A 26,261-nucleotide genomic window follows, 5' to 3' on the forward strand; every position below is an offset into this window, starting at 1 on the left:
TCCCTTTGAAGTGTCCGGGCAGCACGCGCACACACCTCGCGCCCGCAGAGACACCTGTGGCGCGCGGAGATTCTCCAGACGGACTTTACAAACGAGCCTGTCCCCTCTGCTCCATGGGGGTCCCGGGGCAGAGACACGGGTTCAGACCGGCCCCACCTCAAATTTGGGTTTGTGGAGCCTATAAAGTTAAAACTGAAACTTAAAATTAAACAGACGTAAAGCGTTAACCGTATATGTCCTCCATGGAAATAATGTATGTGCACAGTGGTGATAGTGAGTTGTTTGAAGCTAATAAGATAATAACGTTTGCCAAATCCTGCCAGTTTTAAAGAGACACTACATAACTGTTCTCAAGTAAGAGTAACGTTGCTTGAAAAAAAAGTAGAAGTACACAGTAGTGGTCCAAGAAATTACTCAAGTAAGAGTAAAAAGTATTTAAAGAAGCTATTACACAAATAAGAGTATTTGTTAGAGTCATTACGAATCATTTGACTAATTATTTGAAGTTAATACAGCCTAATTATATGGACAAACGATTAAATAATGCACAAATGTTTAAATCATTTAATACTGTCAACATAAAGCTTTTGTCACTTGTAGAATTACTCACAGTGGAAAGAGGAACCAAAGCCTTCACTCAGGTAAGAGGAGTTACTTCAATAAAGATATTAGTATTACTGTTTACTCTGAAAAGTACAGTTTCTTTAAAAAGTTACTCAAGTAAATGTAATTGAGTAAAACCAGATGAGTAGATGCACCTTTCTTTGGACAAATACCGGGCCTATCTCTTTAAGGCGCCCGTGCTCCTGCTGCTTTGTGCGGACAACGACGCCCTCTGGCCACAGCAGCCGCCTCGCTCTCAACACTCAACCATCCTGGAGATCTCCAAGGACAAAACAAGGCTCATCCGCGGCCAAAAGAAAGGAATTACACTTTTACCGAGCGCACTGGTAAGTCTTAGAACACTTTTACGCACAGATGCATCGGTTTTGATCTCTTTACGCGCAGGAGTGAAGTTTGGCGCTGGCTTAAAACACGCAAAGGTGAAAGAAAACGCGTTCTGGAGTTTGAAAGCGAGTGTTCTCTCTTCACGTTTTTTGTGGTTGGAGAAGGAAAAAAAGAAAGTTAAACAACGTAACTCACTAAGACAAAGCGTCGTATAGGCTTTTTACGGGAATTACGCACAGAAATGGTTTAAAAAGCACTTTTGTAAATCCTGATGTGTACAGATGTGAGCGATGTTAGGGCACAACGACTTGGCATTGAATGAAACGTGACGCCTTTCGGAAAAGTGCTGTTTACATGTTAAGGCTTGTGCCAGTCAAGTCCTCTGATATAATCTCCGTTACTTTTACTTGAAGTGATCCAAACTGGACTTTAAGCATCATTAACGTGTAAGTGTAACTGGGGAAAACTACCCATGAGATCAATGAGGTGAATTTCCACAGTTTTACGCAATATTGAATATGTTGCATTAAGGTTCATATAATGGACTTAAGTGGTTGACACACACAGGTGAGTAGAGTAGCCAAAAATTGTGCTGCTAAGTCATGTTACTTCAAAATAATATTACTGAAGTAAAATACAATGTAGTGGTTGAAGAAATTACTCAAGTAAGAGTAAAAAAAGGCATTGGGGAAAACTGTAAGTATATATGGGACGTAAAGAGTAACTGTCAGGACGTAACATCTGATTTATAATTTTAAGTAAATTTAATTAGAAGGACAGAACATGAAATACGGCACACAGAAATACACACACACACACACACACACAAAAATCATATCTTAAGGAGCAGTGCAAGAAACACAAATGTTCAAATCATTTCATATTGTCATAACATAAAGGTTAGACTTACTCACAGTGGGAAGAGTAACAAAAACTTGTAAGAGTACTGTTTCTTCATTAAAAATATTGCTCAAGTCGGGGTAAAAGTATGGTGCTAGAAAAGTACTCTGACAAGTACAATGTCTTCAAAAGCTTACTCTGTTGGTACACCTGACATGTAATTTTTTCATATTTAATAAACCTTCAATATTAGGATATAGCAAAAGAAAAATTCAAATCTGTCAAATGGACAAAAGTTGACAGAAGTAAAGACATTTTGCTGCTCATCCAAGATGCTTCTTCAGGTGTTGTCAGATTACTGGTGGACACTGCCTTATATCTATCTGAAGGGGTAATTACACTGAAAATAACACACCTGTTGTTTAAACTTTATGTTTGTTGGCTCGGTCTATTGAACTACAAACTAAGTGTGAACTTTGCCTGAGTCATATTCAGCACAATCATTCAGGCCCCTAATGGATGCTCTCACACCTGTTAGCATACTGGCTGTCCCTACTGTTTTACGTGTTTCGATTTAGGTCTGAGGATGGAGTTATAAATAGGAGATCGCCCATTCCTGTTCAAAGATGTCTTTCTTAACAAAAATTACCTCTTTAACTCCCCTCTCAAACCATTTCTTTTTTTTTTTTTTTTTTTGGCTAAGACATGTATCTCACTATCTTCAAAGGAGTGGTTAGTGGCTTTGAGATGGAGATGGACAGCAGACTGGGGTTCAGAGGAGCTCTCGTGACGTGGACGTGGTCTCATGGTACATTCTGTTGTGGAGTGGTTGTTTAGTTTCTCCTATATAACACTCACTCACACTCACTGCTTCAATACACTGAATGGAGTAGATCACATTGCTTTGTTTTGTGGCTCAGGGTTTTGCCCTTTGGGTGAACCAGTTTCTGTCTTGAAGTGTTTGTAGGTTTGAAATAGACTGGAATTTCATGCCATCTGAAAATCCTCTTCTACTACTACTACTACTACTACTACTACTACTACTACTACCACAGACGCTGTGTAAGGAATGGTTACACATTTCTTTCTAGGTTCAGATTCTGTTGTCATGTTTTCTAGCTTTCGTAGATCTACTGATGGCCCATTTTGGATATCCACAAGCCAAGAGGGCTTTCTGCATGTAATCTTCTTCTTTCACTTTCACTTTTGCAGTAAAGGGTTCCAGATCTTTTTTTGATTTTAGTCCAGTTGTCATCCACGTATTGATACCACTGGGTGGAGTACCTGGACACGAGGCCAATGCATTCTGTTCAAATTGCTCCATATATCAGTTAACAATAATAGGAGAGACCGGTGAGCCCATGGCACAGCTGTGGATTTGCCTCTAGAAGAAGTTTCCTCTAAACTGAAATTTGTGGTATTTAAACTATTTTCCAGCGGTTGACAGATTTAGTCAGGTCGGTGAGGGTTTGGTTCTCTATTTTAGCTTAGTATCTTGCAGTAGTCTGCTCTTTGCTGCCTCCACCACTACTGAAGTGGGGATACAAGTGAAAAGAGAGGTCACATCAAAGGAAACCATTTTTTCATCCGGGTCAAATTACAGAAGCTTGACATTGCAAAGAAATTCTGCTGTGTTCTCAATATGGTTCTCCGTGTTGCCAACTAGAGGAGCTAGGATAGTCTTGTATTAGTCTTGTATTGTATTTGATGAAGTCAGTGCTACATACAATGGGTCTGAGGGGTACTCCCCTCTTTGTGGATTTTTACAATGCCATAGATACAAGGAATGGAGTCACTAGGATAGAGTCTGTAATGCAGCTGTTTATCAAACATCAAATTTTGCACATTTGTACATTATCTTTTGTATTGCACTTTTCATATGTAAATAGTTTTTTAATGTTTGTGACAAAGGACTACAGATGGAAATTAGCATTTTGCTAAATCTGGTGCAGCCATCTTTTTAATGCATCTGCACACTGTCCTTCAAATAAATAAATAAATAAAATAAATAATACATGACTTCTTCCTTCTCCAGGAAGGAGAAGCAGTCTATGATCTTCTTCGTGTACCCACTGGTAGGGTTTCATTTCAGTAATTTGTTGGTTGTCGTGTCTCTATGCTAAGCTAAGGTGAACAGCCTGCTCACTCAGCTGCATTCAGGATCACAGTGCACCTGTCAGCTGGCAAAATGCTGATGCTGTGGTCCTTCTCTAGAGCAGCAATAGCCTTCCTTTCCTCAGATTTTACTCATGTGCCACTGTGCCACTGCCCACTGTATCAGTCGGACTTCAGATCCCTTTGCATGTAGCCAAGCAAGAGGCTCTGCGGGTCCAATAGTTCCACAATCATTAGATGTGATTGTATAAGTGGACAGCTCTTTTAGTTGACGTACTTTCATTACCTGATACCGCACACAACCCAGCACTGCCACATGGGCCACTGTCTGTCTAGAGCTGTTGCGCTGCTGGAGCCCTGTGGAGGTTCGTGCCATGTGCAAGTGCATAAAAGACACATACACGCGAGTGAATTCCTCTTTGCCCCATAGTGACACATTTTCTCCAACACAGAGGTAATTTGATTAAACAAAAAAAAAAAGCATGGATGACGCCTAAATCCACATCAGGCATGTTTTTGATGAGGGAACATTTTTATACCATCGTAGAACGCGCCAAAAGGTCGATTTTCTCTCAAATTTGTTTAAAAAGTGCCAGTATAATAACAATTGAATATTTGTCAGAAACATTGCAATTATATATTCTTTATGTCCAAAATGGGTCAGCTCTATTGAAGATCCACTGGTAGAATGTCCACCATCTTGTGTCATGGAAATGTTATTGCTTGGAGTGTTTCACTGTATGACATTTAGCCAATAAACTTGCATTTATTCAATGCCAGGTGTTCTTATTGAAAAACATGCACTCTCAGATCCGACCTGTTACTTGGCCTGGGTGGTATCTTTAATACTGTGGAACATACAATGCAAAGCAATGATGTCTACATTAGTGTTACTTCAAACTCTGTTTCAATACTAAAGAATAGACCCGATTTTGATACCCAAAGGATAATTTAAAATAAGTGTTTAGACAATATTGTCATTTTTACTACTAAATAATAGTATTTGTTTATGGTACCATGTGATCTTACACTAGTTCTGATAAAACTGTTCAAGAAAAGTCAAATTTTATCCAGTTATGTGTTGTTTTTTTAATTAAATTTTTCATTTAAGTTTATTTTTTCTGTATCGATACTTTTAGTATCTAATTTTCATTTAAAACAACTTATACTTTTCTTAATTATCGATTTAGTTATTTAGTATTTTTATGTTCTGTTTTTTTGTTTGTGACTTCAGTAGTCCTGTGGTGCAGAGGTCCAGGATGCGTCAGGTCTTAGTCCCGCTCTCCGCTGCCCTCCTCCTCCTCTTCCTCTCCGGGTTCCGTCTGACTTACGGCTGTAACAAGGCTCTGTGCGCAAGTGACGTCAGCAAGTGCCTCATACAGGTAAGCAGCGCTTTAAATATCAAGCATTGATCTGATCACTATTACAGGACTAGTGTAGTGAAAATGGTGCTTTTCAGACTGTAAAATGTGATTATGTCATACTCTCAGATGGGGGCAAGAGTCAGATTTCCCTCTTACATTGTACTTTGAACATGAAATACATGAAATATCCAAAAGGTAAATTCACAAATATTGAACCTGATTTCTATTTTTGACTAGACCCAAGAACCTAAATCTGCATTTTAAGGTGTCCCCATCTCTATTAAACATCACTAGCCTATAGAATTTTGTGATGTCCTCTGAAACCCAGCAATAAATACTTTAAAATACTAATTCACCACAATGTTTAAAGCTGTGGAATGAAGGCGATTGGAGCCAAAAGTGAATGACCATAAAACTATTATACATTTGATTAAGCTATAATTTTTAATAGACATTTCTTTTACTTTGCTTCTCTATTACAGTGAATAGGAAAACTACTGCAGATTTAGAGCTTCACCAAAAGTATAATTTGTGGTAAATTGTGTAATTAAAGTGATAGTATGTAACTTTCTAAAGATGGCATATCACCTGCATGATTCCATAGAAACGGCAAGTTAAAACCATACTTTTGATCATACCCCATGGAGATAGATGTGTTTCATGCCATACTTTGGAATATTATAGCCAAAGGAACAACATGTGAGTGTAATAAAACCATCCATAATAAAAAATACACTAAAAAACATAATGTAAATGGCTTTATTGGCTTTACTATGGCTTTAATACAGTGCAACATTTTTGAAGGCCGACATGTCTGTTCAGCAAGTAAAATCTACAAATCTAAATTTTTCACTCATTAAACACGTTATATTCATCTATTAAATAAGATAATATCCTCAAATAATAACCTTTGGAGAGGCTACTCCAAAATTTAAACTGAAATATTTCATCATTTTAATCTAATGTCTTTGTTGAGCTTTGGAGACAGTCAAAGTTTCGTCTGCATATTTCTGAAATCCTCTTGTCATTTGTTGCATTAGTGTTCTGGTAAATTGTGTCGACGTGTTGATAGAAAAATAAGGATTTGAGAACAAAAATCTGAAAAATGTTGACTCTTCATGATAACATCGGACATGTGCTTAGGTGCTGCTCTGGGACTGTACCAAGTCTTATCCAGGACTAAACCAGGACTAACAACAAGGTCTCAACCAGGGAAAAGCTGGACTCAAGCCAAAAATCACTGAAACGGGACTAAGGATAAACCAGGGCTAACCCAGCTCTCGTGCTAAACAAAGAACCAAAAGACTTGTGTCTGGACCAGGACAAAATTAAACCTGGATTTAACTCGGACTAAACTTGGACAGAATTTGGACTAAACCAGGACTAACCCTGGATTTAACCCGGAATAATGACAAGAGCTAAAACTGGACCAAATAAATCAAAGTTAAACCAGGACTAACCCATTGTTTAACTAGTGGTAAACCAAGACAAAAACAGGTGTTCTATGTACTAGACATTGGTTAGACAAAACCTGGTTTAAACCTGGACTAAACCTGGATTTTACACAGGCTAAATCAGCCAATACCTGGACAAAACCTCGGACAAAAACCCGGACTAAACCTTAAATTAACTGGATCAAACCTGACTAAAAGAAGGACTTTTATGTAACTGAATACATTTTCCATTATTGCATCCATTTTCTTTCACTGGTTATTAGTTTCATTCTTGTTTGATATTCCACAGTCCTGTTGTTTTGTATGGACCTGATTCTGGTGAAAACTTTTGCTTCTGGAGCTGCTACATTTAACATTTGTTGACTTTCTCGCATCACTTCCTCTTGTCATATTTTCCTTAAGTCTGCAGTGGCTGATGGGAAAAGGGCAGTACCTGTGTTTTTAGTGGAAAAAATACATTTATGCGTCTGCTCCTGTCTGCGCCTCAGCTGTTAACCTACTGCTGACTTTAAGGCAGATTGACGTGTGGTTCAGACTGTACAACATAATTCTTAGGTAGAAATTGTGTTCATGTTGTAATGAGGGTTGCAAGATTAATCGCAATTTGAATGGATGCAACAGGCAAATTGAAAAGACTGCAATTTTTTTAAAGTGCCATAAACAAGAAAATATCCTGTCTTATTCTGCTTAAAAAAAAAAATTCTAACCTTGTTTAGACCTAGACCGGGACAAAACCGAGACGAAACCTGGACTAAGCCTGGACAGGATATTTTGTTGTTTATGAAATGAAGCAAAAATGACATGTCTTGTTCTTCATAAAAACTGGTAACCCTGTAGTTTAGATCTGTACAAACATGTTCTGAAATGTGATTCTTGTATTAGTTTGTCAGTTCATATTTCAGTTCTTTTGCCAATTCTTCTGGACATGTTTAAAGTTTAAGCTTTGAACAGAATCCTATTATTAAAACAGAACTTGCTGATCGACTCTAATTCACATCACAATCATAAAATTACAAATGGATTTATTTTTCTAATATTGCTCAGCCCCAGTTATAACCTTTGGATGTGACAAAGATATAATTTGTATTTAACACTGGTACAATTGAAGCCTTCCGATAGTGACCATTCCTTAGTTCCTCTCCCTCTCTCTTCTGTAAAAGTGTCTGACCTTCTCCACCCAAACCTGTGAGCTGTCAGGGTCCAAAACATCAGAGCATGTGCTGTAGACTGGAAAAACTGAAGTACTGAATAGTATTGGTTCATGTGACATAACATTCTAGTGTCAAATACTGACACATATCTAGTCTTAACCTGGGAATCTTGCACCTATCTCCATGGAGTTATTGGGTTCCACCTTGTGCTCCACTGGGTTTTTAAACTCCATAAACCTTCACTAGAATCATTTGAATAATTTCAGCCCTTGAATTGCCAGTCTCTATTGAACAAAAGGTAAAAGGTTGCTGTGAACTTGAAAATTACCACTACATGACGTCACAAAGTTGAACATTTTGAGCTTGAGGCTAATAATTCAGCATTACTCAAACATGTGTGAATTAAACAAAACACAACTTCAGGTATGTTTCTGAAGTGGTTACAACATTCCAACATGAGTCCATTTTGTAATATAGGACATATCTATTTTGTATTCAGTTACAAGGTTTTTATTACAAAAAATGCCTTGAAAAGTATGCATTATCACAGTAAGTTAGCTTGCCTCCCCACTGATGTGACTTGTAACTTATCCTGGTAGTGTCACCTGTTACTCTTCATGGAGATGGATAAGTTTAATGTCATACTGCAGAACTCGGGGCAAAACAAAGACATCTCCATAGAGACAGGCAGGAAAGTTACATAGTGTACCTTTAACAGATTTACAACCCTTTGCTCCTGTCTGCAGTCGTTTGTCTGTTCACCCAAAGCCCCGAGGTCAGTAACAGGAGGAAGCATCTGGGGAGAGGGAGGGTGGTACAGTCACTAGTGAAAGGACATTCACAGGTTAAATTATGCTGTGGTTAAAAGGGTGTGGCTGTTTAGGCAAGACTAAAGTTATAGAAAGTTAAAGGTGGAAGAAAATGTGAGCTTTGAATCCTATTGTTCAGATTGAAATTGCAAATATTTTCACAACCGCAATAATTTTCTGAAAAATCTTATTGAGTTTTTTTCCCCAAAATTGCCGCCGTACTTGTTATGACTGTATTATGACACGCACCTTCTCCTGTCTCCTCTCTTCTCTTTCACATGTAAACTCTGTGATGATAAAAGACCATGAGTCACCATAGAGGCTTCTACAAACCACACAGTCACTAAATCACCGCTGCATTCAAGGGCTTGCCTCAAACTCGGAATAATTATGACCCAAAACGTACTATTAAACTGAGCTCTGACTCCACACTATGGGAAAATTACCATCCAGCTTTATATACTGGCACTGCTGACTCACAAGCTAAATCTGTAAGAGCGTGGCTGGAATAGTTTGTGAGGCAGTTTCAATTAAATGTTAAGTTAATGTTAAAAAGTTTGGAGGATTATTTTGTGATCAAGTACATGCATTGTTCTACGAAATATTGAATATACACAAGACCTATAATTTATAAAGGATTACAAAGTTTTCTACTAAATATCCCATGGGTAAAGGGCCCATATTCTGCTATTTACTGATCTATATTATAATATTTCCTCATCAAAAACATACCCAGAGTTGTGTTTTGTTTCATTCACACAAACCCTTCATTGGTATTATTTTATAATTGTATTATTTATCTTTATTTTTACAGGGAGAGCCCAATGAGAGTACAAGACTCTTTTTCATGAGGGCCCTGTTAAAGTACAGAACAGACAAAACAAACAACTACATGGATCCATTTAAAACAGAGGTGCTCAGACTTTTTCAGTATGTGAGCTGCTTTTTAAATGATCGTGTCTGAAAGATCTACCACCTAATACAAAAATGTTAAACATATATTTGTAAATGTATTATGAATTCTTAGATGTACAGTGCATTTTGATGTACCTTGCACAACGTCATGAGATAATACTGCACAACACAATTGAACTTCTTACATGTTCATAATTACATGGAATGATGATTACTGCTCTGACATGCACTGAATGGAATCAGTGAGGGATGCATAGTTCGGGCAGTAGCTTCTGACAGCCAGCCAGGAGTAAAATTGCATTTTTCATTTGAAAGCGATAACAGAGCTAATCATGTTGATTACGGTTTTGTCTTTTTTTATAGCCATAAAAATCATGTTAAATGAAGTATCAGAATTTACTGCATTTTTTCACACAACTACTTCTATTTTACACATCCATCCGTATTTTTTCTTTTACGAATCGAATAAATGACTGGGAAAATCCCCGCAGCCCCCGCGCTCTCATTCGTCGCCTTCGAGGGACAACAGAGGCAGATTACCGTAATGATGGTAAAATATTTAGATAGCCCCATGTCTCTGCTTTGAGACGGCGTTTGAATTTACATGAGAGCACGACTGGGCGCGGAGTTACGCTGCTGGAAAGTCTGCAACCGCGCTCTATCTGCCACGATAGGATCCGACGCTATAGGGTTAAACTAACTCGCGCTTGTTTATGCGTGTGCAGCGCCCATGATGTGACCTAGGGTCAGGTGTAATCTGACTGTTGTCCTGTATATTAGTCATGTGACTGGATGGATGACGGGACGTGATCTACCCAAAATGCCTTCGCGATTGACTGGTAGATCGCGATCGACATAATGAAGACTCCTGATTTAAAACCTTCAAAGCAGGTGTGATTATAAATGTTCATATTTAGGCTGAGTTCTTCTCTCAAATAGAAAACACTTTGTTTAACTTTGTGGTGTCATGTGATAATACAGGAAGGCCATACACCTTCACTAGAATAATTTGGACAATTTCAGCCCTAGAATAGACAATCTTTATTGAACTAAAGGTAAAAGCTAACTGTTAACTTGAAAACTACTGTTGTAGACTCTATATAGTTTCAGTGTGATTTTGTTTTTTGTTTTGTTTTTTACTAAAAAGCAGTTTCACTTTTTTGTCCCTGCTTTTCCTTTTAGTTTTTTTTATTAGTTCATGCAAATCTTCAAACCTTTGTAATAATTTTCTTTAATTTACTTCTGTTACTTTTGACAAAATATAATCAATTACTAGTAAGACATGGTTGACAAAATTGACATTTCTTGCTGCAGATTTTAAACTCTGTTAAACTCACATTTTATAGCCACAGTATGTAACTTTTTAGCCAACGACTGCAAGAAAAGTATCCATTTTGGTTGTGTTTATTGTACTCAAAAACATGCGTCCTTACTGTGAGCAGGCTTGCATCTCCACAAACCTGACTATTTGACTAGGAGGAGGGCCGCCTCCTGCTTGTTTCCATGGAAATGTTCCTTTGTCTATAAAATTCCACAGTATCGGACCTGGACGGCTGAGGGATTACACCTAAAGTATGGCGTAAAACTTATCCATCTCCATGGAATCATGTGGGTGACATCCCGTCTCCAGAAAGTTGCATACTGTACCTTTTTAAAGCTACCATCTGCAAGTTTATTTTTTATTTTATATGTGAAACCTATTCCCCCCTCCCTTCACCTGGTCCCACCTCTCACCTGGCCTTTGTTCAGGCTGTGCTCTCTCCTCTTTTTCTGTGAGGCCAAAGCTAACACACTGTCAGACACCATTAGATGTTATCTACATTACTGTTAAGTGAGATTACATCATGGGCAGGTTGGCCAGTCTAATTGTAAATGGTACCTTTATAATATCTTATATATAATGTAAATTAAAATGAACAAGTTTTCTGAAGGTTAAACGGCACACAGAGAAAGTGTAGAGGGGGAGGGGGGGGTGTCCATCTTGTCTGGTCAGGTGCAGCGTCCTGTTGCTGGGTTCACTTCAGTCTGACCTCCACGTGAGGAATGTTCTCTCTCTCTATTCCTCCATCACACCCACTTCTTTGTACAATAACTCTCCTTTGCCCAAAATGCATCAAGAATATCAGGAATTGAATGGGAAGTTGGCAGTTGTAGAAGGATGAACTGAATTTGGGAAACATTTATAATTGCGATTTTTCTGACAAGCTTTTCAATTGTGTTTTGCAATTTAAGTTTTAATAATAGGATTCTGTTCAAAGTTCACATTTTAAACAGATAGAAGAATTGACAAAAAGACTGAAATATGAACTAACTAATACAAGAATCATGTTTCAGAACTTGTTTGTACAGATCTAAACTACAGGGTTAGCAGTTTTTTATGCAGGATAAGACCGCATTCTGTGTTTGTAATCTGCATATTTAGGCTGTTTCCCTCCTCTGAGCTCAAGACTAATGACGCCTTGTGGTGTCATTAGTACTAATCCAGAAAGTGCTTGTCTATGATTTTCAAGTTTATGCACCTTTACCAGAGTCATTACGTCTCTCACTTATCGTTTCAGTGCTTAAAGTACACTAACTTTGTTGCAAGCAGCTATTGTTTTTTTGCCTCATTTACACTGTGGTGTTTAGGATGCCTAGAAATCTGTGACAAATTGCTTGTTTTCATACGTGTACATTATATTAAAGTTGGACTAAATACATAAACTCTGCCTACAACCACACTTCAAATAGTGCTGTTAAATTGGGCAGTGCCTGGAGGAGTAAAGGGGAGAGTGAGAGAGGAGGAGGGACAGGATCTGGGAGTGTAAGGAACAGTGTGATTAGTGTAACAGGTATCCACACTTCAAACTCCGCCCCTGCAGCCAGGTGTTTGTAATCAGAAACACCTGACTGCAATCAGGGCTTTGTGATGTCATGAACTACCTGAAATGCAGAAGCCACTGAAGGCAGCAGACTTTTTATCACAAAGCTGAAAATGTACCTAATTTGCACTAAAGTTGCCACCAAGGACTAGGAACAGTAGATAATGATATTAAAACACCATTTATACAGTTAGGTATCGAAAAAATTGGATTTATTGTTTAGTTCCACTTGATGCTGTCAATCCAGATATCCCAATAATAATTTATGTGTAAAAGAGTAACCTTTTTTATAGGGCTGTGCCATTTATCAAATTTGACTATTTTTGGTTTTAATCTGTAACAATAAAACATCTGTATTGTGTAAGTGTGGTAATGTAATATTGAAAAACCTTTGTATACTTTTTAAAAAGATAAAATTAACTTAAAGAGAAAACTGCAGTTGAGAGGGAAAAATATATATATATAAGTATCCCACAGAAGTGTAATTTCCACTCTAACGGTGCTGACTGCATAATGAATGACAGATAAGAATGACAATATAAGAAAGCTTTGTTTAGACATGTTTAATTTAGTCCATTGCCCCTTGAGTTCAGGATTGTGAAGTAGAGTCTCTCTATTTTCCATGCCTGTGTTTCAGCTCCAGAGTAAACCATAGCAGGCTAAAGTTAGACCCTTAAAGTCAGTTCCTCTTGTTTTCATTGGCAGGAGACGGCTGTGGTCTGTTTATCAAGTCTGGACTCTCTTTGAGGAGGCTCTGTCAAGTCCTCAGGGAAATGTTTTGATCCACACTTCAAATCCTATACACTACATTTGTAATACTTTGTTTAAATCATACATATTGCCAATAGGTTGCATTTACACATAGATTTTGATTGTCATAATGTAAGAAGGAGGGCAGGGGCCTATATAACTATGGGAGGCACACTGTTTTTGAAAGAAATATCTAATTTTTTGATCCACAAATGCAGGACCTTACCATTATTTGTTTGAGCCTGGCTCCACAAGTTCCTCATATTAAACAGTACGTAACCTGCACTCTTACAGTTTTAAAAAAGGTATTGCTTTGCCAGTGCCTTAACCTGTAGACTGAGGACATATGCAAGTTTTTCTTATTCTCAGTTTTAGGGATCGACCGATATGGGTTTTTCATGGCCAATACCGATTGTTTAGATTATGGAGAAACTGATGGCTGATAAGCTCTGTCAATATTTTTCATCCAATATGTAGGGTCAGTTTTGATGATTTTCACCAAATTATCTCATTGGAATTTACGACAAACTCGCCTACAGTCCCCTTTTACCATAAACAATAGAGCAGTGTTGTCACGTTTTGAGCAGTTATCTTTTTGCATTTAAGTTTATATATATATATATATATATATATATATATATATATAAAGCTGAGCTGAAGATTTAAGGCCGATTCACTAAGAAGTGCCAATCAGTCTATCTCTACTCAGTATATGGACAGGCCATGCACTAGCACTGACTAATGATTGGGTGCCGGAGTGAGTGACCATTCAGATCAGAGAGAGGTATTTTAGTTTTAAACCAAGTGGATTTCAGCATGAAACTGGCAACACAAATGAGAGGCTCATTTTGTTTTCTGAGTGGATCATTGTCCTGAGAACCAAAAGACGAAAACATAAATACATCTTTCTGTAACTAAGAATTGTTTTTATTTATATTTGATTTGAATATGCTTACCTCATGTTTGACACAGATCAACTTTATGAAATTTAAAATCAAAATCTTAATCTTATGGTTTAAAGTCCTATCAACTGCCAACAATTACATCTTTTGGTTTGAATAATGGCACCATTTTCTGAAGGTATTGTGAGAAAATAACTTCACCTTTGGTTTTTTGGGGGTTTTTTTGTGACAGAGAGGACGTTGAAGCCTTTGTGCCAGTTTTTATTTAATGTTTATAGGCCCAGTAATTATAGAATATATGAACCATAAACCAGGTCAATAAATCTGCATTATTGTCTCTTGATTGGTGTGCTTTGTTTCAGGAGCTGTGCCAGTGCCGTCCGTCAGATGGAAATTGCTCCTGTTGTAAAGAGTGTATGTTGTGTTTGGGACACCTGTGGGAGGAGTGCTGCGACTGCGTGGGTGAGTCTCTAATCTAATATCTAACATTTTTTAATTAATGTTGTAACTAAGTTGTTTTGATTGTGAATTATGTCCTCAAAATGATTCGATGTATGCATGTAGTGTCTAGATCTCACAATACATATATGTCTATGATGGAATGTTCAGCAGTTACCATGGTGACACAATGCACACATTAGCAAAACAGTGACAGTTTAGTAGCATTTAGAGCCATAAATGGGTGGGGAGGAATAAGGTCAATATGGACAGATTGTGTTAAAACAAAGCTTAGTGTTAAGTCTAACTTGAGTGACAGAGCTTCAGACAGAGCAGTGCCTTCAGGTAGCATCACAACATCAAGGAATGTTGATGACATCAGCTGCAAAGTATCGATTCAGGCAAAGCACTCTCCATGGAAACAAGGCAACTGTTGGCCCCATGAGCAGAAAAATGACACACTAGTGCACCTTTTAATCAATAATCATAACTGTCTCAACATAATGGTAAAAACAAAAAACATATATAAATGTTTCAGTTCAGTCTTTCTCCACAATAAGTAAGGTTAAGTGTTATTCTTTTCACATAAGTGAAAACGAAATTTAAGGATTTCCCTGTTGCTTGGTCATGGTCAAAATAGCTCTCATTTTTGAAGCTCTCATTTGTTAATAACCTCATTGTGGCCTAATGCAGTCTAATGTAGTGTGTTTGTCTGATACATGAGTGTGAGAGACATGACACAGACACAGAGGTCCATCAGAGCAGAGGAGCTTTTAACCTCCGCTGTTTAAACGACACAGGGAAGTGCACTCACAACTATGAAGATAAGTTACACCACAGGCACAGGGGTAGTGTTAGGGAAACTCCTCAGTCGCTTTTGATGGGGTATGTGGGAGATTTGTTACGTCTGATCTATACTTTTAAACATTCCCTTCTATTATTTAAAAATGAGGGGCAGATTTGCACAAGTGGAAATTAAAAAGTAAAAATTGAGGGAGGTTTCTTCTAATAAAGTTTGAAACAGCAGCCACAGATTGTCTTACCGGGTTTGGTAACAGCATTCTTCTTTAAATCTTCTCTTCGATAACTCACAATTGACTCATTCTTTGGTTCTCAAAATCTCCAAAAGACTGTACCTTTTCACTTAAAACATGCACTGTGTAACTGTGTAGGGTCTGTCACTTGCTTTGCCCGGAATGTTCCACTGTATAGCATTGAATGACATTTATTCAATTATAGTTGTTATAATTGACTATATAGTTGTTTCTACTGATCAAAAGTGTCTTGAGTAACATGCATTCTAACTCTGAGCGGGGTTCCCTCTCCACAACTCTGGCCTATAATTTTGTCCTGGGTAGGGTTGTCAAAAGTATTGAAAATCAGATACTAATAGTTATTAAAACTAATATAGAAACTAGATGCTCATTTGAGCAGGTATCAATACGAAAAATGTGACATTCACAGAAATGAACCTTTCCTGAATAGCTGTAGAATGATCTTGAGCTGTAACAGAACAAGTATAAAACCACATAGACTGGATTACACAGATATATATCAGAATCTATATTGAGTATTAAGTTAATTCTGTATTAGCAAAATCAAATTTGCTATTTTAGTATCGTGACAACACTAGTCCTTGGGGTGTCACCTAGATAAGTTAAATACTGTGGAACATTCTAGGTAAACCAATAACATCTCTATGGAGAAAAGCAGATAAAGGACCCACAGATCTACAAAATTTACATAGTGCACCAGGTACATTTTAAAGTGGGTTAATTAATACCAGATGGTAATACCATAATACCAGATAGTGTTTGTTCGGTAGGTTTGCAAAATTAGAATGATGGTGTATATTGTTATAAGAAAATGTGTCAAATTTGTAACTCACTAAAGACGTGTATAAAGGGATGTTGTGTTCTTTTGTGGCTATTTTTTCAGTCCATTCTCTGACTAGTATACCTCTAGCTGGAAACAAGCAGGACCTAAACATGAACTTTGACACTGGGGTGTAAATCCAAAACAACCGGATCTGTGAAACCAGAGAGGTCCTGGTCTTGTCCTGGTCTTGTCCTGGTCTTGTCCTGGTCTTGTCCTGGTCTTGTCCTGGTCTTGTCCTGGTCTTGTCCTGGTCTTGTCCTGGTCTTGTCCTGGTCTTGTCCTGGTCTTGTCCTGGTCTTGTCCTGGTCTTGTCCTGGTCTTGTCCTGGTCTAGTCCTGGTCTTGTCCTGCTCTAGTCCTGCTCTAGTCCTGCTCTAGTCCTGCTCTAGTCCTGCTCTAGTCCTGCTCTAGTCCTGCTCTAGTCCTGCTCTAGTCCTGCTCTAGTCCTGCTCTAGTCTTTATTGGGATGTTTTCAATGGAACGTAAATGTGTGAGTTAAACACTGAGGTGAACACTGCTGCTGCACAGATGTGGAGACAAGAGTGGGACTTTCTGTACATGCAAACAGGAAAATTATATTAAAAACACTACAAACAGAAATACAGTTATAAACAAATAAATCTGATTTTACAATCAAAAAGATACAAAAATAATTTGAGCCTTCATTTTAATTTTATGATTTGAGGAGAATCAGAATCAGAGAAGCTTTTGTTGCTAAGTGACATTCACAAACAACACACAACTATGGTAAAACAGAACAGCGAGGCCCAACTAACTGGCTCTAAAATTCTTAACATGGACAATATATTTATTTTCAAGCACATCAGTAAAGGGTTGTCAAAAGTATATGATACTGATCTGATCAGATACTGATACTAAAACTAGTATCGAAACTAGATATTCATTGGAGCAGGTATCAGTACTAAAAAAATCACATTCACAAGACAGAAATGAACCTTTCCTGAATAGCTTTAGAATGATCTTGAGCTGTACGACTGAGGGATTACACAGATATAAGAACACATAGTAAAGATTTTAGTATCGTGACAACACTGTGTGAACTACTGGAAAAAAGTTCAAAATTGCACGATAGACTAATTGTTGAGATCTGAAGATGGGCCCCAAAGAGCTGTACTAGGTCACTCACTGCTCCTGACAAATTTGTGGTACTAAAAGTTGGGTCAAATGCTGAAGACACATTTCTCTATGGGGACAATACTTTATATCATGTGTTTCCAGGTCTTACACAACATCACCTCATTGTTTGTGCTGCAGAGAGCCACAATGCAGTCCAGATGTGCACAATGAAAGGTTCAGACTGAACAATGTTTAGTTTGGGGCAGCAATGAGGAACACAGCACCACAAGATTAAAACTGTCTAAATAAACACTTTTAATGGAACTCACACTTGCACTAATGGTAAATGATTCATTAGTGAAGATTTCACAAATAATAGTTTGTACTAGCTCGAGAGTTGAAGAGAAGAGGCATGATGCTGGAGAAGTTACCATCAGGACAGGACCCAGTACCCAGAGAGATGAACCCTCAAAACACTGTGATAGCGTTGTCCAAATACTACTCTAGTACAGTCCAGTCTGGCTATGCTTCCATAGTAGGGAGTATTATACCTCGGATGACATAGGCCAAGATAACAAGGATTGAGCTGGCAGTGAGTGCCCTTAGTACAGCACAGAAATGGAATTTCTTTAGCGAAGAGTTAAATATATTGTGACTTTAGTTATATTTTGTGCCCAAAGTTGAATATTTTAAACTTGAAAGATATCTGTTTATTTTGCATACAAACTATCAATGTTGTTTTGTATATGATATTTAATCAATAATATAGATTGAAAATGTTGTTGAATCAATTATTGGGATTTATTTTAGTGCAGCCAGAATAAAAGTCCCAGGGACTGCAAAATATTCTTGTGTAAAAATGCCTAAAATGCATTTTAATCTAATCAATACCGATTGCGATACCACAATGATAATAAAAATACCGTAATGATAATAAAAATACCATTATTATAATAAAAATGCCATGATGATAATAAAAACATTATTTATTCATACACTAGAATGTGATTTTCAACATTAAATTATAGTACCATATTTTCCAGACTATGTTGCTCTGGAGTATAAGTCGCATCAGCAAAAAAATATGTAATAATGAAGAAATGAACAGAAGTCTCACTGGACTATATGTTTGGGGAAATTTATTTTACAAAATCCAAGACCAAAAACAAACATTTTATCTTTAAAGGCAAGTTATAATAATAACAATAAAATTGAGAACAACTGGCTGAATAGCAGTACAACACGCTAGCATGACACATAGACAACAAACTGAATACATGTCTGGTATGTTAATGTAAGATATTAACAGTTAATCACCTAACGAAAGCATAAAAACAAGCTAACAAGTTTACTCTCATCTCACTCCAAATCGCTAAATCCATTGAATTCTTCATCCTTGGTGTTGCTTCTGAACAACTCCACCAACTTTGGAAGTAGATGAAGCACCGCATCTGCGTGGCTGTCATACTGGTACACAAGCCTAGAGCGCCTTCGCACGGCTGTCAGTGTGACAATAACGAAAATGTGAAATTATTAATTATTTCAATTATCGCATCTGAATATAAGTCGCACCCCCGGACAAATTATGAAAAAAAGTGTGACTTATAGTCCAAAGGGTATGGTACTTTCTTTCTCTCAGTCGTCTGGGTATGTTCCATAGTAGTCCATGGTTGTATACTAGTCTGTGTGGTCTTATAGTTGTAGTGATACAGCTCAAGATTATTCTAAAGCTGTTCAGGAAAGGTTCATGTCTGTGTATGTGGCTTTTTTAGTATCAATACATGGTCAAATGAGTAGTTTCGATTCTAGTTTTAGTATTGATTAGTATCTGATTTTTGATACTTTTCACAACTCTTCAGTCTACCTTTTAGGTTTAGCTCTGTAATCCACATATAACCCACATAACCCATACCTGCTCCTGTCTGCTTCCCCATCTGAAACCCATCTGCTAAGTACCTCACTGTTTTACCCAAATACCACAGGATCCTTTTGAGCTCCTGTCCAGAGTCCAGACCTGAGACCTGGGAGGGGCCTCATGAACTCCTTCATTCAGACCAGCTGCAAATTTTTAACTTCCTACCCCCCCCCCCCCCCCCCCCCCCTTTTTGTAACTTGATTCTTCAGTTTGAACCTTCCCTGCTCGATAAGTAACTACTACCATTGGCCCTAATTCGTCTAAAAGGATTGGCAAGATGTTATCAGAGAATGTAAGGCTCATGTCAAGTCATTATTTCTGCTTTAGGAAGATTAAATACAGTGTTAAAAGTGCTTAGGTTCAGATAAGATACGGCAGACAGAAGTTTGTTTTACTAAACCAGGTCTATCATAGTAACATTATTTGAAAACAGCTTTGGTGATATGGGCCGAACCAAGAAGAAAATTATGACAGGTTGCTTAGTGTTGTCACAATACTAACATTTTAAACTTGATATTGATACTAAAGAATAGACTCAATACTCAGTACCAATTTTGATATCTAAATGATAATTTTAATAGCTCTTTTTTGTTGACAATATTGTAGTATTGTAGTATACAGTATTTGTGTATGATAACATGTGGTCTTACACTAGTTCTGATAAACTGTTTAGGGAAGGTCAAATTTTATCCAGTTATAGTCAATTAATGAGTATTATATGGGACAGCACCAGCTGGTTTGTTTTTTGTTAAAAAAGAAATTCAATTGAATTGAAAATTGAGATCATGATTTTTAAGTTTAAAGGTGCAGTATGTGCATTTTCTGGTGGGACATAGACTACTTGCTGGTCTCCATGGAGATGTAATTGCTACCTTGAAAAATCAATGTCACCTCTCCTCAGATTTTACCTTTAATTAAGCCTGGTTGTGTCACTTACTTGTCACCATGGAGATATACAAGCTTAAAGTGGACCTATTATGCAATAGCAACTTTTTAGAGATTTTAACCATGTTATAGTTGTTTCCCTTTACCCTCTCCAAGTTGCATTTAGGGTGATTCATGCATGTTTGCATAATCTTTATACTCAAATTTTAATCGGTGATACTCGTAGAATTCATTAGCTCTCATTGGGCATTGCAGTTTTCGCAAAAGTAGCAGACTTGTTTTCGCAAAAGTCAGCAGACTTGTTTCTTGTATTATGCTGTTTCAGATCAATATTGCGATTTAAAATTATAGCATAATGATCCCTGGGTGTCATAGATTATAACTATAGCAGACACAAGCACAATCTTTAATGCCATACTGTGGAACATTCAATGGAGACAAGGACTTATTAACAGGCTTATTTATTTTCCTGTTTTCCTGTTTTCTCTTTGTGTCCTAGGCATGTGTAACCCGAAGAACTACAGCGACTCTCCAGCGACCTCTAAGAGCACGGTGGAAGAACTGCACCGGCCCATCCCTTCGCTCTTCCGCGCTCTGACGGAGGGGGACACGCCCATAAACATGATGGTGTGGTCATTTCCTGTGGCAGAAGAACTGTCCCACCACGAGAACCTGGTGTCCTTCCTGGAGACGCTCGAGAACCAGCACCAAAACGTCTCTCTACCCGGCAACAGTATCCATGCCAACTACGACGGACAAGGTATAACTGCTACTGCTCAAGTTAGAGGCAGTTTTATTCATATTTTTATCCTCCTTTTGGTTTGTTCTAGTTTATAACTACCCAACTCATGTAGTCCTATTTTTACCTAATGTATATGTAGTTTCTATATGGGAAACTTTATAGAAAATCTGAATGTGTCGTCTAACCTCAGTGAATTATGGAACTACTGGAACTACCAATTATTTCTTGTTGTGCTCAAAGTGCCATGATCATGACATTGAATAATGTGAATGACGTACAAGTATTCTTATTTAAATAATACTATACGTTGGTATTAACAAATGTACTCTACCAGTCAAAAGTTTAGACACCACCCCCTTTTTTGTATATAAAATATACAAAGAAACGGGGTGGAAAACGTAAGATAAATCATGTAAGAGGTAAGGAATTATGTAGTGAACAAAAAGTTAATGTTTTTTATATTTTAGATTAAAATCCACAAAATAGCCACTCTTTGTTTTGTCGAGAGTGCTGCAAACCCTTGGCCTTGTCTCAATGAGCTTCATGGTGAAGTCTCCTGAAATGATTTCACTTCACAGCTATGCCTTGTCAAGGTCAAGAAAGCAAAGAGTGCCTATTAAAAAAATCTGGAATAGTTTTGATGCCTTCAGAGAGAATCTACAGTGTAATCAATCATGGAAATAAAGAAGAAACAAAAATGAAATGTTGTGTCCAAACGTTTGACTGGTAGTGAATAGGGATGGGACAAGATCTCGTGTTTAGTGTATATATAAGGGATTTTTTTGTGACAGTATTTTACCCTGTTGTTATTGTGCAACCCAAATGAAACCCAACCAGCACTTAAGAGCCTCTGTTTTACTGCACATTTTTAGGAAGTGGTAAAGGTGATAAAAGTAGTTGTGTCTGTATTTCCGTCACATGTTGTTGGGTCCTGACTCGTAATAGCAGTGATTCACTTCACTCTCTGCTCACTTCAAAACATGTGTTTGTACTTTACTCCCCCAGGACTCTAACCCCCAGGAACAGGGAAAGAGAGAGTGTTTTTGGTGACATCTAGAGGCAAAGGTGCTTACTACTATGCTACATGTTGTGGTAGAATGTTTTGTAGCAGGAAACTAGGTGACCTCACCCCATGGATCAATTAAAATCAGTGGATAGAGTCTTGGTAGCTTAGCGCTGTCTTGAGTTGGACTAGTGGCCAATCATTGGTACACTGCAATATAATCACAAACTGTTCATGTTCGGCTGAAAAGGCTTCTACAGCTTTCAAGAAGGTCGAATATTGTGTCAATTTTTGCCTATTGTCAGATCATAAACTTTGTCAGCTAGCGAGGCGGTATTTTGAGCTGATAAAAAGTGCTGAATGAAAAGACCTATTACTTCTTTGCTGTCTAACCTTATTGTTTCTATTGTGTGGTCTTGTTGCAGAGAGCATGTGTACTGTGGTGTACTTTGACGACTGCGTTTCCATCCATCAGTGTAAACAGTACTGTGAGTCTATGGGAGGATCCAAGTATCGCTGGTTTCATAACGCGTGCTGTCAGTGCATCGGACCTGAGTGTGTGGACTATGGCTCCAAAGCCGTCAAATGCATGAACTGCCTTTTCTGATCCGTTTTAAATGCCCGGGACTTAAACACTTTTACAACAAGTTAGCAGATGATCACATGATTGGTTTTCTACAATGTGGTGATGTCACTCTCTCAGATGTAATCCTAATTTCTGTACTGATTGTAAAATGTTTTGATGAGAAATATACAAAACCAAAATCTACAAATGTTAAACCTAATCATTTGTATAGATAACAAGGTTGTTTTTTATTACAATGGCTGACAATCGGAAAGGTGTAAGTGACATTATGGGCAAACTTGAATTATTATTAAATTAAAACTTATTAGTTCTGTCCACTGCCAAAATGTTAAATCATTAATTTAAATTTTACAGTTTTCAATTTCATTCCATTAACATTGGAACTTTCCATCTAAAAAGTGTGTTTTACTGCCTTACAAAATCTATTCAAAACTGGCTTTAAAAAGTTGGTGGTAAACGTGCAAGTGAATTAGTTTACAAATAAATATAAAAAAAATCAAAGCTAGTATGGCTGATGATAATAACACATTGTTTTAAATATATGCATAATTACAATGTGATTTTTTTTAACAGTCAATCCAATCCACTTTATTTATATAGCACATTTCATAAACAAATTGTTTCCAAAGTGCTGCACAGAGACAAAGTGACATAAAAAATAAAATCAATAAAATCAATAAAACACATAAAAATAAATAAAAGAAAAGAAAAACACAAGTTTACAATTGTGCAATACCTGACATTCAACAAAAACATTTACATTCTGATGAAGTGTAAAAAACAAAAAACAAAAAACACAATCAGACTATGGTACTTTGCAGCTGATGTCATCAAGATTCTCTGGGGGTGTGGTGCTAACTAGAGACACTGCTCTGTCTTGAAGCTCTAATACTCAAGTTAGACTTTAATCTGACCTTTGTTTTAACACAATCTGACCAGAAAGAACTGAGTTGGAACCACAACATGTGAGCTGATTTGTGCTGTTAAACAAGTCCCTCTCAAGTAACGTTACAGCCACATGCTAGCTAGCATTAGCCACCAGTTTGATTTTCAACAAAAAAGTGAGAGTGACACTGAGAGTAAATGGAACTAAACACTTTAACATGACTATGAACGCTCATACTAATCACAGGCTCCAAAAAATCTTAAACCTTTTTTGACAGTGTTTGCTAAAGCGTGTATTGTGTCACCATGGTAACTGCTGAACATTGTGCCATAGAGATATATGTCGAACACTCCAAGTGTGATGTCATGGCAAGTATCTGGGAAATTTTTTTAAATCTCTTTTAAAATTTTTGTCAATATCGCACAATAGTCTCACATGTTATATATACATAAATATGTGTTTTTCTTATATTCTCTGTAAGAGAAGAGCTTTAGAACAAATGTATTCAAGAAAAGTTGAAAATATGAGTTCTGTAAACTTCTATTGTCACTTACACATTTTTGATTTTTAGTGCTCAAATTGTCCAAACAAATCACCAAATCTACACATTACCAAAGTCCCAATCTCAATTGAACATTATAGACTAAAAAGTTATGATCTCGTCTGACCCCCCCCCCCCCCTTCCTTCTTGTAAAATATCCCTTTCTCTCTCCCTTATAAAAGCCCTATGCACAATGTGTAACTCTGCTGTTTGTTCCACTGTATATTTTTAGATATATTTTCAATAGTGTTTTTTACTAGATGTGTTTATGTTGAATATAATGTATTTTTACACTTATGATTGGCTATTATGCAACTCTTGTGCCAAATAAAAAGATGTTTGGTATTAGAGACAGTTAAAGATGTAAGTGAGTTGAAGTTATTTTGTACAAAGAAACTGTATTTTAAATATTATTTACTGTCAAAGCAATACATACAATTTAATTTGAAATCAAATCAAATGTATGTTAGACTACTGTAACAGAGACTGAACAAAAGGGGTCCCGGGGTTGACCCCTGGGGGGCCCCACAGGTCAGAGCCATGTGTAACGGGCAGCAGTAGCTCAGTTGGGAGAGTTTTTGTTCCTGTGACTTAAAAATAAGAAATCATTATGATATTATATCATTTAGTGTGTATTCAAATCTTTATAAATATCTTTAAATAGGGTTTGTTATGCAAAAATATTTTTTTATAATGCTGTATGTTAAAAAAAGAAAAAAATCTCTCAAATGTTAACACTCCTGGATTAGTTTTAAATTTGCACTGTAGGTCTTGATTTTTAAACATAAATTGCAAAAACTTGCAATACACTTAAATTTCACAGTTGTTCAGCCCCAATATACATGTAGACTTTGTGTCAATATTTATTTTTCTTTTGCCTGTTTCCCACTCTAATCTTGAGCTCTCTGTTCTAACACATAATTTCCTGAGGACAAAGTTGTTATTATATGATTCTGGTCCACAGGTGTTCAAATGCTCATTGTAGCGGAGGAACGGAGAGGGGGAGGAGGAGGAGGAGAGAGGACAGAGAAGAGGGAGAGGAAGGGGAGGGGGAGAGAGGAGAAAATGGAGAATGAGAGGGAGGAGAGGAAAGATAGAGAAAGAAGAGAATAGAGAAAGAGGAGAGATGGAGAGAGGAGACGGGAGAGAAGGGGGGAAGAGAGAGAGTAGAGAGATGGAGCGGAGAGAGGTGAAAGATGGAGAGGGGATTAACGAAAGAAGAGATCGAGTGAGAGAAAAGAGATAACAGATAGAGGGGATGAGAGAGGAGAGGTAGGGAGAGATGGACAGAAAGGAGCGATACAGGAAAAAGGAGGAATGAGAGGAGGGAGGGAGCACGTTTAGTGATGCCAGCTCCTCTTTGCCGCACAAATGCTCTTTGTTAAGGCCACAGCCCCATTCAAAAGCAGCAGGGACCCTATCACTGAATCTGCTCCCAATTGGCACCAACTGCAAAAAGACAATGTAACAACTGAACACACAGTGAGGTGTTGTTTGTGCTTATTCTGACATTTATATTGAATTAAGACCAGATGGATGGACTACATAATAGAAATAATAAATAGCTTTGATTATTGTTAGAAGAAACATTAAACATTTAGGATTATTCACGATATTGACAGCACGACTAAACATTGAAATCCTAAATTGTCTCATTTCTAGGGTTTAATACATTACAATTGCTCTTGTATATAGACATCTGTATGAAGTCCAATATTCTGAATAATAAGGTCAAAATAATGTGTGGTAAAAGAAAAATTCAAATCTGTCAACTGGACAAAAACTTAAAGGAGTGAAGACGTTTGAGGACTGAAAAAGCGGCTTCGATGAGCAGTGAAATGTCTTCACTCCTACAACTTTCTATCCAGTTGACAGATTAGATTTTTTCTTTTACAGTGGATCATACCTGGATGACTGAGGGATTGCACAGTCTAATGTGATACAAATAGACAGATAACACACACTTTTATGTGTTCTTTTTGCAGAATAGATTGAATTGAAATACATTGCTTATAAAATTGTTGACCGAATACGTTCTAGGAATGTCAATATTAACTGGCTTCTAGAGCTGTCAAAAGTATTGAAGACTTCATACTAATTGATGTTAAAACTAGTATTGAAACTAGATACTCATTTGAGCAGGTATCGATACTAAAAAAGTCACATTCACAGAACCTTTCTTGAATATCTTTAGAATGATCT

The 26,261-nt window shown here is 37.3% G+C and overlaps 1 protein-coding gene across 1 annotated transcript; it reads left to right on the forward strand.

The window, feature by feature from the left end:
- Positions 1-822: 822 nt before the first annotated feature.
- Positions 823-24,426, forward strand: twsg1a (twisted gastrulation BMP signaling modulator 1a). Its single transcript, XM_033982568.2, has 5 exons — positions 823-950; positions 5,138-5,285; positions 14,472-14,571; positions 20,801-21,061; positions 22,472-24,426. The coding sequence occupies exons 2-5, from the start codon at positions 5,163-5,165 to the stop codon at positions 22,651-22,653; spliced, it is 666 nt and encodes a 221-aa protein (XP_033838459.1). The 5' UTR covers positions 823-950; positions 5,138-5,162; the 3' UTR covers positions 22,654-24,426.
- The last annotated feature ends 1,835 nt before the right edge of the window (positions 24,427-26,261 follow it).

Source organism: Periophthalmus magnuspinnatus, chromosome 17 (assembly GCF_009829125.3).
Source record: "Periophthalmus magnuspinnatus isolate fPerMag1 chromosome 17, fPerMag1.2.pri, whole genome shotgun sequence".
NCBI classification, from domain to species: domain Eukaryota; kingdom Metazoa; phylum Chordata; class Actinopteri; order Gobiiformes; family Gobiidae; genus Periophthalmus; species Periophthalmus magnuspinnatus.

Excerpts from the sequence above, each read along its gene's own strand:
- twsg1a (XM_033982568.2), top strand. The coding sequence starts at position 5,163 with ATGCGTCAGGTCTTAGTCCCGCTCTCCGCTGCCCTCCTCCTCCTCTTC. Across the intron at positions 5,286-14,471 it reads TCAGCAAGTGCCTCATACAG|GAGCTGTGCCAGTGCCGTCC; the intron begins GTAAGCAGCGCT and ends GCTTTGTTTCAG. Across the intron at positions 21,062-22,471 it reads TGCCAACTACGACGGACAAG|AGAGCATGTGTACTGTGGTG; the intron begins GTATAACTGCTA and ends GTCTTGTTGCAG.